This window comes from Mustela nivalis (assembly GCF_964662115.1).
Source record: "Mustela nivalis genome assembly, chromosome: 5".
NCBI lineage: Eukaryota > Metazoa > Chordata > Mammalia > Carnivora > Mustelidae > Mustela > Mustela nivalis.
Genome location: NC_139024.1, coordinates 22,175,716 through 22,189,087, shown reverse-complemented (window position 1 = coordinate 22,189,087; position 13,372 = coordinate 22,175,716). Strand labels below are relative to the sequence as shown.

General features: G+C 39.7%; 1 protein-coding gene across 2 annotated transcripts in view; it reads left to right on the top strand.

The window, feature by feature from the left end:
* Window positions 1-13,372, top strand: part of FIG4 (FIG4 phosphoinositide 5-phosphatase) — a 125,690-nt gene that overhangs the window by 39,718 nt on the left and 72,600 nt on the right. For both annotated transcript variants that reach the window (XM_082731929.1, XM_082731930.1), the window contains 8 exons: window positions 144-272; window positions 2,531-2,631; window positions 3,891-4,053; window positions 5,147-5,244; window positions 8,878-9,011; window positions 10,530-10,646; window positions 12,475-12,520; window positions 13,201-13,349. In XM_082731929.1, the coding sequence (XP_082588055.1) occupies window positions 144-272; window positions 2,531-2,631; window positions 3,891-4,053; window positions 5,147-5,244; window positions 8,878-9,011; window positions 10,530-10,646; window positions 12,475-12,520; window positions 13,201-13,349 (937 nt within the window). The remainder of the gene's footprint in view (window positions 1-143; window positions 273-2,530; window positions 2,632-3,890; window positions 4,054-5,146; window positions 5,245-8,877; window positions 9,012-10,529; window positions 10,647-12,474; window positions 12,521-13,200; window positions 13,350-13,372) is intronic.

Here is a 13,372-nt window from a genome sequence, read left to right as displayed (position 1 = left end):
GTGATGATATGAGTTATAGCCACTGAAAATGACAATGCTCTTAATCAGACATTTTATTTTGAAGTTAAAAACAAAAACTTTAGAATTTAAAGAGGAGTATAGACCATTTCCTTATATTTCTGGTACCGACTTCTATTTTTCAGGTGTATTTGGGATCTCTAGTGAGCCTTATATGAAGTACGTGTGGAACGGTGAACTTCTGGATATAATTAAAAATGCTGTGCATCGTGACTGGCTGTTGTATATTATTCATGGGTTCTGTGGGCAGTCAAGTATCCTTTCTTTAAAAAAAAGTTAAGGTATATATTATTAAACTTAAGCTGTGTCAATCTGTAGAAGACTGTACACGAATTATAAGATTATTCATTACCATTCTCTACACCCAGCAGGAAAACTTACTGATGATATCAGGAATACAGACCATTTAAACAGATCTCTTATATACACAGAGAGATAAACAATAGAGAAATGCTGTGTGCTTAGGAAGTAATAGAGGCCATAAGTATCATTCATTTCTGAGAGGAGGAGCAGAATCACTGACAGGTGGGGAGGACAGGGCAGGCTCCTAGGAAAAGTCAGGCTTGGCCTGAGCTCCAAGCAAAAGTCAGACCTGAGCAGGAAGCAAGCAGCAAGCTCCGAGGTGGGGAAAGCACGATGAGTGTAGGGGTAGAAAAGTTCATGGGAGTCTTCTCCTGCCTTAGGGTGTAAAATCCTTGGGAAGTACAACCTAGTGGGTAGTGGGGTAGCTAGTCACCAGATTGCATTGGTGGTCAGACTAAGTAAGTATTCTGGGTTTGGTGCCTGAACTTTTGAAAAGCTTTTTCAAGAGGGTAGTGTAGAGGGGAGTACTTAGGAGGGTTAAGTTGACAGTTATTTTCAAGTTGGATTAAATAAAATGAGACCAGAACAGGGTACATGAGTTAGGAAGAGTTTGCTGTGGTTCGGGCATAATGTAAGAAAGGCCTGGATTGGAAAGGGACGTAAGATATTTAGTAGATGCAGGTTGAACCTTAGGTTAAGCTGATTTTGAGTTCAATTTTATAAATACTTTTGTTCCCTTTTACTTAACTTGTCACTATGGTTGAAACCTTTCCAGAAAGTGCTGTTATGCTACGAGGCTTAGAGAGGCAGTATTTACTTTCTACGAGTAGTATTTCGTTTTTTCCTGTCCCTTTTTGAGATCACGTAAGGGCATTTGTACACCTAGCTTGTTTTCCAGTTGACGTTCTTTCTTGTGTCTTAGGTTTTTTAAGACCTATGGTGAAAATTTTAAAGGAGTGGTTGTTTTGAGATCATTAAGTGAGTAAATTTGATCATGCATATTTTGCACTAGGACTTTTGGGAGGAGTGGGATCAAGGGGTATAGCTAGAGAGATCAGTTCTAAAGAGCACCTATGGCGCCTTCTTTACGGCACATGAGGGAGAAGAGAGGCTAGATGCTGACACAAAGGAAGTTTAAAATGAGGATGAGTAAGATTTATGCCCCGAACTTGCAAGTCAGGCTCATTAATTTATAATAATTTCCAAGCAGTGAGTATTAGTATCTGCTTGGTTTGTTCACTGAATAATGAGATTTAGCCCTGAATTACCTTTTCTGTTGCCAAAAGTGAAATGTATCTGGAAAGAACACAAAGTTTTCACCACCAAGGACACCAAAAAGAATGTGTTACAGTTTCTAAAGGTATTTTCCAAGAGGCAGTTCTAAACTGTTTTGTATCCTCAAGAGCTAACTCAGGGCCAAACCTGTATTAAGCACAGTAAATGTTTGTGTTTTTAAAAATAGCGAATAGCACCATGGATTATAATTTTAAAGCTCATTAGCTTAGGTGATGAAACTAGTTTCCTAGTTATCAAGCATTTAATGAATTGTGGAAGTCTTTACGATGGTAAAAGAAATTGCTGTATAGTCAGCATTTACTGTAGGACAGGCACTGGTTTACACGCGTTACCTAACCTAGTCCCCCCAACCACCTCATAAAGTTAGTTACGTTACTAGTACTTACACCATTTTACAGAAGATGAAACTGAGGCTCAGAAAACTAAATAAGGTGACATAATCAATAAGCTGTGTATCGGTTCAGTAATTCAGTGTTTAGTTTTTGTAGTTAGGTGACACATTTGGGGAACTTTTACAGTATTACACATACTCCATTCCCTACGTATGATGTATTGCTTCCTATTTAACCCCCTGTTAAGCGGCATTGCTCTCTTTGAGCGGTGTATGATCTCTGAAGACCAAAGAAGGATTAATTGTACTTGTTTACATCCTGTAGTTGGCAATAAGGAGAGACCAGGCCTTCCCTTGGCCACGAACCTGACACCTTTTTACTGTTTCATCTGAAATGCATGGAAACTACTCCTTAGGGTGGCCTGTTTTTGCTTTAATACCTGCCTCATTTGGAAGAACAGTTAGACCCAACGCTGTTCCATTCTTGGGTGGAACTTTTGGGTATTTAAGGTCTAATGATTCTCTTGGTGGGGTGTGGCGGTTCGGTGTGAATGCTCAAATAACTTTAACTTGATTTCTAAGAGCTGTTGATCTACGGACGACCCGTCTACGTGACTCTAATAGCTAGAAGATCCAGTAAGTTTGCGGGGACCCGCTTTCTCAAGAGGGGCGCCAACTGTGAGGTAAGATGCAGAAGCAGCGGCACTACTGACATCTTAACCTTTCACATCAGCTTTGCTGACGGAGGTAACCAAGTGGAATTCTAGAAAGTGGCATTTCTTAGTTTGGGATGTGATCAAGAGAATAATTAATACTCCAGGGTGTCTGACACTTGTGAGGAATGTGACTAGTATACAGAGGTTCAGAAAAATCAGCTATCTTAGAGTGACTTATGTATTGCCTTAGGGAGTTATGACATGTCTCATGTTTTGGAGGCTGAGCCATTTCTGTAAGATATGAAAAAACATAGTGCATATTTATTGTAGTGACTAAAATAGCAAAGCGCCTCCATTGGAGGAGTAAGGGGAGGGGAGCCCTCAGTGGAAACGCATCTTTGATGAGAAGACAAAGTAGAGCGAGGCATGGAAACCCCATCCCCCCTACTGCCACCTCTACTTTCGTTTGGCTCAGGGCAGGGTCTTAGTCTGCTCGGCCCTGGAAAATAACCATGACAGAAGTCCTATCCTTCCATCAGTCATGTCCTCTCCTCCAAGTGTTTCATCTCTATTTGCAGTAGACAGCTTGAGTCTTACCCAGATGTGAGATCGAGTGGACAGATTGAGTGAGACATTGGGCTTTAATCCTGGGTTAAAATAGCACCATTGTTCTTAAAATTGTATCAACAATGAAAATAGTTATGACTGGTGCGCTGAGAAAAATCACAATTTTGCTCTGTTACTTATTTTTGAACATTTTACGGATAATTAAGCAGACATATTATTAATGCCTCTGAAATTATTCTTTGTCCTATCCGTCTGTACTTTTATAAGCCAAGCTAACTCTAGACCTTTTTTCCCTTCTGTCCATCAGGCATTATTTGAATCTCACTCTATTGTCCTTTCCTTCCTCCCTGGTCTTCAGAATTGAAGTTTTATATTCTGCTAGTCTTCCTAACCTCCTGTATAATTTCATGTAATTGTTTTCCTTTTCTCTCCCTCTCTGCCATTTATATCACTCAGGCTGTTCTCTGTCTGCTACTTGTATTATTAGCTATTTAATTTGATTTTTTCCTAGTCTATTCTGGGCTATTTTTAATTGCCTTCCTTTGTTGCATTTTAATGGTTTTCCTTTCCTAATGTGCACATTGAATATTGATCAACATTTACCTCTTTTAAAGTGTTCTAAGAAAGGGAATTATAATTTCATTGTATACTTGGAAATTTTTTTCCATTAAAAAATTCTAAGAACATAAAATATCTTTAAATGCAACCTTTCTTTTCAGGGCGATGTTGCAAATGAAGTGGAGACGGAACAAATACTCTGTGATGCTTCTGTGATGTCTTTTACTGCAGGAAGTTACTCTTCTTATGTCCAAGTTAGAGGATCCGTTCCTTTATACTGGTCTCAGGACATTTCAACTATGATGCCTAAACCACCTATTACATGTGCGTGGAACAGTCTTTTTTTTTTTATATTTTAAAATTTTATTATTTACTTATTTATGTATTTATTTTTTGGAGCAGTCTTTTTTTTTGCAGATGCATTTGCATTCATATATTTACTATATTTTGTCAGAGAGAATTATTATTTAAAGTGACCATATTTACATGAATATAGTATTAAGTGTAGATCTTAGTTTTTTTTGTTTGTTTTTTAAAGATTTTATTTATTTATTTGACAGAGAGAGAGATCACAAGTAGGCAGAGAGGCAGGCAGAGAGAGGGGGAAGCAGGCTCCCCGCTGAGCAGAGAGCCCAATGCAGGGCTCAATCCCAGGATCCTGAGATCATGACCCGAGCCAAAGGCAGAGGCTTAACCTGCTGAGCCACATAGGCACCCCTAGACCTTAGTTTAATTCACCATAAATCCAGAAAAGAACTAAATTGATGCTTGCAGATTTCAGCCACTGATTAAAATATCAATTCCACTATATTTACTACCATTTCACAGTAGAGCATAAGGTATAACCAATTCTTTCAAGAATTCTATAATGTTTTGTTTTAGGTTTAAAGAGAGCTTCAGGTTTTTTAAAATTTAATTTAATTTAATTTTTTTTTGAATTTTTTTTTCCGTGTTCCAAAATTCTTTTTAATAGAAGAGTTACTATTAAAAAGATTGCTCCAAAATAAGTAAGTAAGTAAATAAATAAATAATAAAAACTCTTTTTTACCCATACTTTGAGATGATGCAGTATTAGAGAAATCCATGAATTCTTAGATCCTAACAAAGTTTTAGTACTGGAAAGTAGATAATTTAGAAGAAGGACTTTTGTTATTTTATTTCGTAACATAATTTTTCTTTAATTTTGGCTGCTAGTAAATTCTATTTTACTTCAGAAATGTGAGAATCAGTCAAATTCAGTAAATATGTGACAAATGAGTATCTGATAAGCTCAAGAGGAACTTGGGAAGTAAAACGACTAGATTAGTTGAATTGCATTTCTTTGAACGTTAAAAAAGAAAACAAAGCCTTATACTTCTCTTATTCTTGCTTTATGATTTTCATTCTGGTATTTATTCATCCTTTTTATCCCCCTTAGTGGATCAGGCAGATCCATTTGCACACGTGGCTGCCCTTCACTTTGACCAGATGCTTCAAAGGTTTGGCTCCCCCATCATCATCTTGAATTTAGTGAAGGTATGATGTGTCCGTCTGTTTAGTTAAGAAATGGAGGAATATTTTTCCTCAGCACAAAGGGGTTTACAAGCTTGCTTTACCTCTCCCCAGAGGAGAGGTTTCTAGATTTTCTGTGTTGTGACAGAGCACTGTGTCTGACCATCTAAGCCACTGTCCATTGGCCTCTTCCCTAGGGAGAAGTAGCAGTATATTTCCAAGGGAAGAAAGCAATGCTGTCAGTCTTCTGATTTCCTTGGGTGAACTGGAGATGAGTGAAGTTCTGCCTTAGTTTCCAAGACAGCCTGGAGAAGGAAGTGTGGAGATCACAGAGCCACAGCCTAGCCTTGATATAACCCATTCCCTTGACAATCAGAGATCTCTTAGGAAGGTTACATGTGGTAATAAGATCTGAAGGCTGGAGTCAGAAACTGGGGTGGTTTAAGAACAAGGTGGACAAAGTGGTGGCCTGGCCTTGCAGTTCTGTGCTTCTTTGTGAGAGTACACTGTCTGGTCAGTAGATCTCATGGACGTGAGTAGGCCCTTGGGTCAACAGCCTAGAATGGAGACAAGGAAACCAGATAAAAATTGTTTCCGTATCTGTTGCCACCATGTGCATTGAAGAGATTTCCGTCCACAGCCAAGAAAACCCTGAACACAAAGTTATTGTTACGTTACGGTTGTAGCAGTGGCCAACAACTTAATAGTGTGAGATTATTCTGAGAGGTTGGTTAATAAATGTAAACAAAAAACAAGGAATCCTATGTCCGTTTAGTTCATTATTTAACAAGTCTTCTCAAAGGTTTCCTTTGTGCCATGGCAGTCATAGAAACAACTCATGCCTTCATAGAGCTGACAGTCTAACGGAGGAGATGGTGAAGTAATGCCGAAGTACCAACACATGAGAGCTTATAATGGGAGAGAAGTTTCTGAGGAGGTGATGAGGCCGTGCAGACTGAAGGAAGAGGCATTCACTAGGCCAAGAAGAGAGAAAATAGTATTCAGTTCAGAATTGCGGGTTCCAAGGCCCTGGGTCAGGAGAGGGGACATGGTGCGTTTGGGGAAGGAAACGCCATGTGTGGTGGGGTCCTGACATCGAGGGCCAGAGAGATGATGAGGGCACTGTTGTGGGATGAGCCTGAGGAGAGAGCTCTGGCCGGACCCTGCAGAGCCTTGTAGGGTGTGTTGATGAGTCTGGTCTTTATCTTTAGAGTTTAATAGGAAACCGCTGAAGGTTTCGCATGAGTGAGTAAGAGGATTGTGATCAGACTTACATTTTAAAAAGTCTATGCTGACCTCAAGAGAACATGTGGATAGGCACAAGGTTAAAGAATGCTGGAAGACCCCATAGGAGGCTATTCTAATTGTCCAGGGAAGGAGTGGCCCTGGCTTAAACTGGGGTGGTATGGTAGAGATGGACAGAAGCATGCGGAGGGCAGAGACTGGGCGATGGGCTGGCTGTGACAGGAGGGAGAGGGAGAGGTCCGGCTTGACTCCCAGCTTGCTGGTGACTTCAGGTGGCTGGATGGTGATGCCATTCACCGAAACAGGGAACACTGACTTTGCTTCGCGTTTTACAAAGTCCTTATGCTGCTGTTAAAAGCTATGGCTAAATGGAGATTCAGTCTATGATGCTTGAAATAATTCTGCATTAAATACATAGATTCAAAAAATAATATCCGATACATGGGGTTGTAAAGTGTTCTTGCCCAGGTTTCTCAAATGTGCATTTATTTTTTAATCTTTAAAGGCTAGTCGGCGGACTTAGAAATTGTACTTATCATTCCATTGTCAAAAAAATCCTGGCAATAACTGGATATTAACTAGAAAATAGTGTAGAGATTAAGTTACTGTTTTTGCGGAATGGAAAGAAAAGGGTTTTTGTTGTTATTGTCTTTGTCATTAGTTATTTTATTCATAGGACAAAAGAAGGTGTTTATTCAGTTCAGTCGGAAAAAGTATTAACTCGTGATTAGCGTCCAAGCACGCATGTGTGTGTGTGGAATGATACTGAGGGATCTTCACTTTTTTCCCCACCTCCATATGAAGTCACTGAAGTGAAATACTTCCCTTGATTTCTTTTCTCTCTTACCATGTGCTGTGAATATCCCCACCCCCCACTTCCCTTGTTACGGAAGTTTGAGGCGCTGGTTGACATTTCGCCACAATCCCCACCTGTGCCTTCAGTGCTGTTACTGGGGAATCAATAGAAAGTCAACCTGTAGTCAGGCATAACTATTTGGAGATTTTTAGTCTGAGGACCCTGGATGGTCACTGGAGGAGTCTCTGAACCCTTGAGATGATATGCAAAACCGCTTGTGTGTGTGATGTTTTCATTTGGTTGTAGCAGGGGTCTGTGCCCCAAAGGAGGTTGGCTTACTAACGCTAGCCCCCGACAGTCAGATGGGGCACAGAGCAAATTCCTCAGAGATGACCGATGGTTGATTGGATAACCTGTTCTCCCCATCTCATGAAATGTCAGATTTGATCAAATTTCAAAAAGGTTTTGTTTCCTTTAGTTGATATGAAGGGCTTTTGAGAAAAATTCCAGATATTTAATTCTCTCAGATATAAAAAGCTAACTACATGTTCGTTCTAAACTGATTTAACGCTTCTTAATCAATTCTTTTCTAATTCCTCCCATTTGGTTTACTCAGCTGTGCAAAATAGATACCCTTTTTGTTTCCACAGCGGTTAGCTAATTAAATTCATGACAACTGATAGCTAATCACCATGATTGAAAACAGCGGAGACCCATTTTGATGCCAGCCGAAGTGCCTCCACACCATGTCAGTGTTACTATCACTGAATTGTTTTTCCTTGTCCCTAAGTGAAGTCCTGAACAGGATAACAATAAAAGGAGTTAGTTTTGATGAATAGTCCCCATGTGGCAGATGCTCTGAGAAGAGATGATCATGTTTTATCACTTTTAAGCCTCACATTTTTGCTGTGAGGAAGATACTGTTGTTGCCTCATTTTATAGATGAAGAAATAGAGGCCTAGGAAAGTTGAGAGCTTTGCCAAAGGCTGTGTGGCTAGCAGGCCGCAGCCCGAGAGCTCTCGAATGAGAAGCGTGTGATATGTAATGGGGTATACAGCAGGCAGGGAGGCAGAAGGTAAGATTCTCGTGAACACCTCTTAACCTCATTCAACCAGTGTAAAAGGGGGAGAGGGGGAAGGGCCTGCCTTGGCTACTTCACAGGGGATTTTGTGAGAGTCCAATTTAAGAACGCCTGTAGGCTGTCAAAGCACTCTCAGCCAGTTGAGGGATTATCTGTCCAGACCCAGTTGATTTTGGTGACCCTTAGCTGGCTGAAGTTGGGGTTTTTTTTCTTCTGGTCCTTGGGGAGTTGTGCTCTGCTACAGTGGGGTGTGGAGTATGTAGACCAGCCCCAGGAAGGTGAACTGGGATTCTCAGGGCTCCAGGAAGTTACTAAAAAGAAATGTTATCTCCTGGAATTTTTGAAGCTAATTATCTGTTGATTTTAATTCAACAAAGCATTTATTTCTCTGCATTTATATTATTTTTATTTTAAGTTTTGTTTCATATATTTAAGACTTTGGCTTCTTGTCTTAGCTGAAAAGTAAAACTGTTAAAAGTCTGTTCCTCTGATTTGAGGTAATTAGAAACCCCAAAATGTTTAATTTTTGATAAAGGAACGAGAGAAAAGAAAGCACGAGAGAATTCTGAGTGAAGAGCTTGTAGCCGCTGTGACGTACCTCAACCAGTTTTTGCCTCCTGAACACATGATTATTTATATCCCTTGGGATATGGCCAAGTACACCAAAAGGTGAGTAGATATTCATATGTTTGGTTCTGGCATTATCCTTTTCTTGTGATGTAAAATTGCAGGAAACTGATCTCTGTGGTAAAGTTAATGTGGGCAGCTGGGTGGCTCAGTGGGTTAAGCATCTGCCTTCAGCTCATCATCTTCTCAGGGTCTTGGGATCAAGCCCCACATCAGGCTCCCTGCTCAGCAGGAACTCTGCTTCTCCCTCTCCCCCTGCCACTCCCTTCTGCTCATGCTCTCTCTTGCTAGCTTGCTTGCTCTTGAAAATAAATAAGATGTTAAAAAAAAAATAAAGTGAATGTTCTCTTTTAATTTCCTTTATGAATCTGCTTGAGGGGCTGTTTTGCTACTGATGTATAATTTGAGTGCTTCAATTAATTGACCAGACTCTGTTTTCTGTTTTTTTTGTTTATTTGGTTTTTTTTTTTTTGCCCATGACTTATATCACTTGGACATTCTCTTTGAAGTAGCTGGTCACTTCAGGACATCCCTGTTCCACGACTTTTCCCTCACAGGCATTGGCTTCACTTTTCCATGTTTCATCCTGTCCTCCTGTTTAATCACTTTCTCAGACGCCGCTTTCAGACGATCTCACCTGTGGATAAACCTGCAGTAACTCCTGAATGTTGGTAGTAAATCCAGACTCCTTAGTGTAGTGTTAAAGCCCCATCGCCTGGTTGGTTCCAGAATGTAATAACTTTTTCTTTGTTCTGGGGCCAGTCTGTTCCTGAAAACTGAAACTGTGTGCTCAGCTCCCAGTGTGGCTGCCGGGGTCCCATTCCAGAGCCTCTGTCCCTGTTGTTCGCGCTCCCCAACCCTCCGGGGTACTTCCCCACCCCTCCTTTACCTGTCAAGAGCTAACTCAAAACATATCATCCCTGGGACCTCCTTTCTTCAACCTCGCCTTCTCCTTTTACTCATGTCCCAGGCATCATAGAAACACAAGGTTTATTTTGAGGCCTCGTTCATATTTTTAATGTTACTGGCTTGTTTTGTACTGTAACTCATTGTGCTTTTTTCCACATCATTTTGTGTAGTTAGATACCCATGCCCACCTCACACACACATATGCACACATTTTCCTCGCCTCTAAGCCTGATCACAGGTGGGCACCATTTGTATTTATTTTCCAGGGTTTTCTTCCTCTGCCACCTCCACTGTATATCACACACGCCTCACAGTCATCCTGTGAATGCATATTGACTTGACTGCTGGGACTCTTAAGTAGTGAAAGGCTTTGGGAAAGGCTCTCCAGGGGATGTAATGTGCCAAGATTAAGGCTTGCCAAGAGCTGATGCGGCCCTTCATGTCTCTTTGCACCAAATCCTGTTCGTTACTGAGTACACATTATACGATAGAAACTAATTATTACAGTGTTCCTGTTGGATACAAACCAGAGATTTAAAAAATTAAATCCACAAATATCATTACTATTGACTCTATTTGCTTCAGATATAAAGGGTAAATATATATTAAACAGATTCTTCTCACTTTTCTCGTTCTTCCTCCTGTCATCAGCAAGCTGTGTAATGTCCTTGATCGACTTAACGTGATTGCGGAGAGCGTGGTGAAGAAAACGGGTTTCTTTGTAAACCGTCCCGATTCTTACTGTAGCATCTTGCGGCCAGATGAAAAGTACGTATGGTATTTAAAAACTGAAATCAAATATTTTGCTCTCATGGATAACTGTTCTAAATATGAGCAGTTTGTACTACTTGAAAGATGGATGAATTTATTGGGACAGACAGGACATTCAGGTGATTGTGGAATGAACATTCACTGTGGGCACAGGACTTCCTCTGGTCATGTATCTTGAGATGGAGGCTGAGGAGTCTTTATCTCTTACTTCATGGAACAAACATTATATAAAATATTTCTGTAAAGTGAAGTTTTCTGCAGTGAATCCTATTTTTCAGCATTAAATAGGAGCAGGAATTTTTTTTTCCATCGACTGAATACTAACATTTTAATGAAAATAATGTTTATCATTGTATTACAGTTATTTTCTCACAGATCTTTCATTATTACTACTTTGTGAGTTTCTTCAGATCAAGGATCATGTTTTATTTATCTTTTTAGGATCTGATATTATATATCCCCAGCATTTTATTTTCAACTATGAAGTTAACTATAATGGTTAAAAAAACAAAAGCAAAAAATCCTACCAACTGTATAGTGTGTCTTTAGAAGTCCTCCTTTTGTAGAGCTGAGATCAATGAGGTAGAAACCAGAGATACAGTAGAACTCATCAATGAAACTAGAAGCTGGTTTTTTTGTTATAATTTGAATTTTAGGGTACTTGTGACAGTGGTCCACAAGACCATTCCCAGGCTCAGGGATCCACTAGGAAAACTCAAAGCACTCAGCATATTGTCATACTCATGGCTGTGATTTATTAAGGTCAAAGGATACAAAGCAAAATTAGCACAGGGAAAAGGCATGTGTGGCAAAGTCCAGAGGAAATAGGTAAAGCTTTCTGAGAGTCCTCTCCTAATGGAGTCCCACACAACATGCTTAATTCCCCCAGCAGCTTGTTGTCACAGAATGGGTGAAACATTGCCAACCAGAGGAGATGATGAGATACTCAGTGCCAGGGTTTTTCATTGGAGTCTGGTCCCCTAGGCAGCTTTTGTTTGGCACATACCAAATTTCCTGACTTCCAGAAGGAACGAGGATGTTCAGCAAAACTATATTGTTTCAACAGACAGTTTAGGAACAGTGAACCACTCTCGTCCATCTGGGAATGGTGGGAACTCAAGTTCCCAGATGTCAGCCAAGGGCCAACCATATAAGCAGGCCTTTCTGAGAATAGCGGTCAGGCCTGTTGTGTGAACTGTCTTCTGAACTGAACCTTCTTTAAAATAATGAAGATATTTTAAGAACTTAAAATATTTTAAATCATTAAAATGCTTTAAACCATTAAAATAAAATCTCAATATCATTATATATTGCTTAGAACATATTCCCAGGCATTCCTTAGCACATGGAGAAAATAAGTAGGAAGGACAATAATAAGTATTTCTGCAAAAACAACCAAAGGAATGCAGCAAAGCTCCACGAAGAAATGCTGGAGGAGGGAGAGAGTCTGTCTGTTGAGGGGAGAAGGATAAAGCTCAGTGCCCTGTGATTACTATTCATGTCTGTAGAAACCAGACAGGAAATGGGCTTAAAATAAAGCAAGAGGGATTTTGGTTGACCATGGGAGACAAATGCCTGGGTGTGGGACCCTGGGGCAAGAGAAGATGCTTCTTTCCTGAGCCTCCGTTAGGAAAGAGAGCATGGAGAGCCTTCCTTCTGAGTTCTTTGCATATTCACTTACCAGAAAGAATGAAAGAAGCAGAATCAGTTGATTATTCTGGCGTACTCAGCCCTGTTCCTTTGATTCCTTATAAAGAGCTGGAACCAAAAATGAATATAGATTATACTATTAAATTTTTTCTTAAACATCTATTTTTAAACACAGGTGGAATGAACTAGGAGGATGTGTGATTCGTGCTGGTCGCCTGCAGGTATAGATGCTACTCTATTAATAATACAAAGAATCTGTATTTGCAGTGTATGATGTTTTCTGAAAGCAGCCATGAGAGAGAGATACTTCTTATTTAATGAAAAATTATTAACTGTTTGGAAATGATTTTTAAAAGCCTAACTGCCACTATTTAACTCTTACAAGTGATACACAGCTAAAATAATAATGGTCTGTGGATTTTTTCTATATAAGATAGATTTTATTATTGGAAATTAAAACATAAACAGAAATGGGAAAAGAATAAATTAGAATCACTTTGGAAAACAAGCCAGAAACGATCCCAATATATGTACATATAATAATTATGCTTTAAGAAAGATACGGCCTCAACCACTGAATATTTGGTTTTTACAATAAAGGAGATGTATCCAAATAAAAGCATGTATTTTAGTAATTGGTCCATGTGGAAAACATTCACTGTTTTATTTTAAACTCAGGAAGAAAATTCAAATACAGACTAGTAGGTGTAATGATGCCAGTGCAGCAATTTTAAGTGAGCAGCAAATGTGACTTTTCTATAATGTTCTTCATTGTTTGTTCAGGAATAATACCCTGCCTACAGCTTTTCTTCTGTTTTTTAAGGAAGGACATCTAAAGTGGGATAGAAGCAGTTTTGGCCCCTGAATAACAGTTGACAGTCTTAACGGTATTTCTGTTTAGACTGGCGTTCTTCGAACCAACTGTGTGGACTGTTTAGACCGCACCAACACAGCACAGTTTATGGTGGGAAAATGCGCCCTGGCGTACCAGCTGTACTCCTTGGGACTGATCGACAAGCCGAATCTGCAGTTTGATACAGACGCAGTTAGGTAAATCTTTTTTTTTTTTTTTT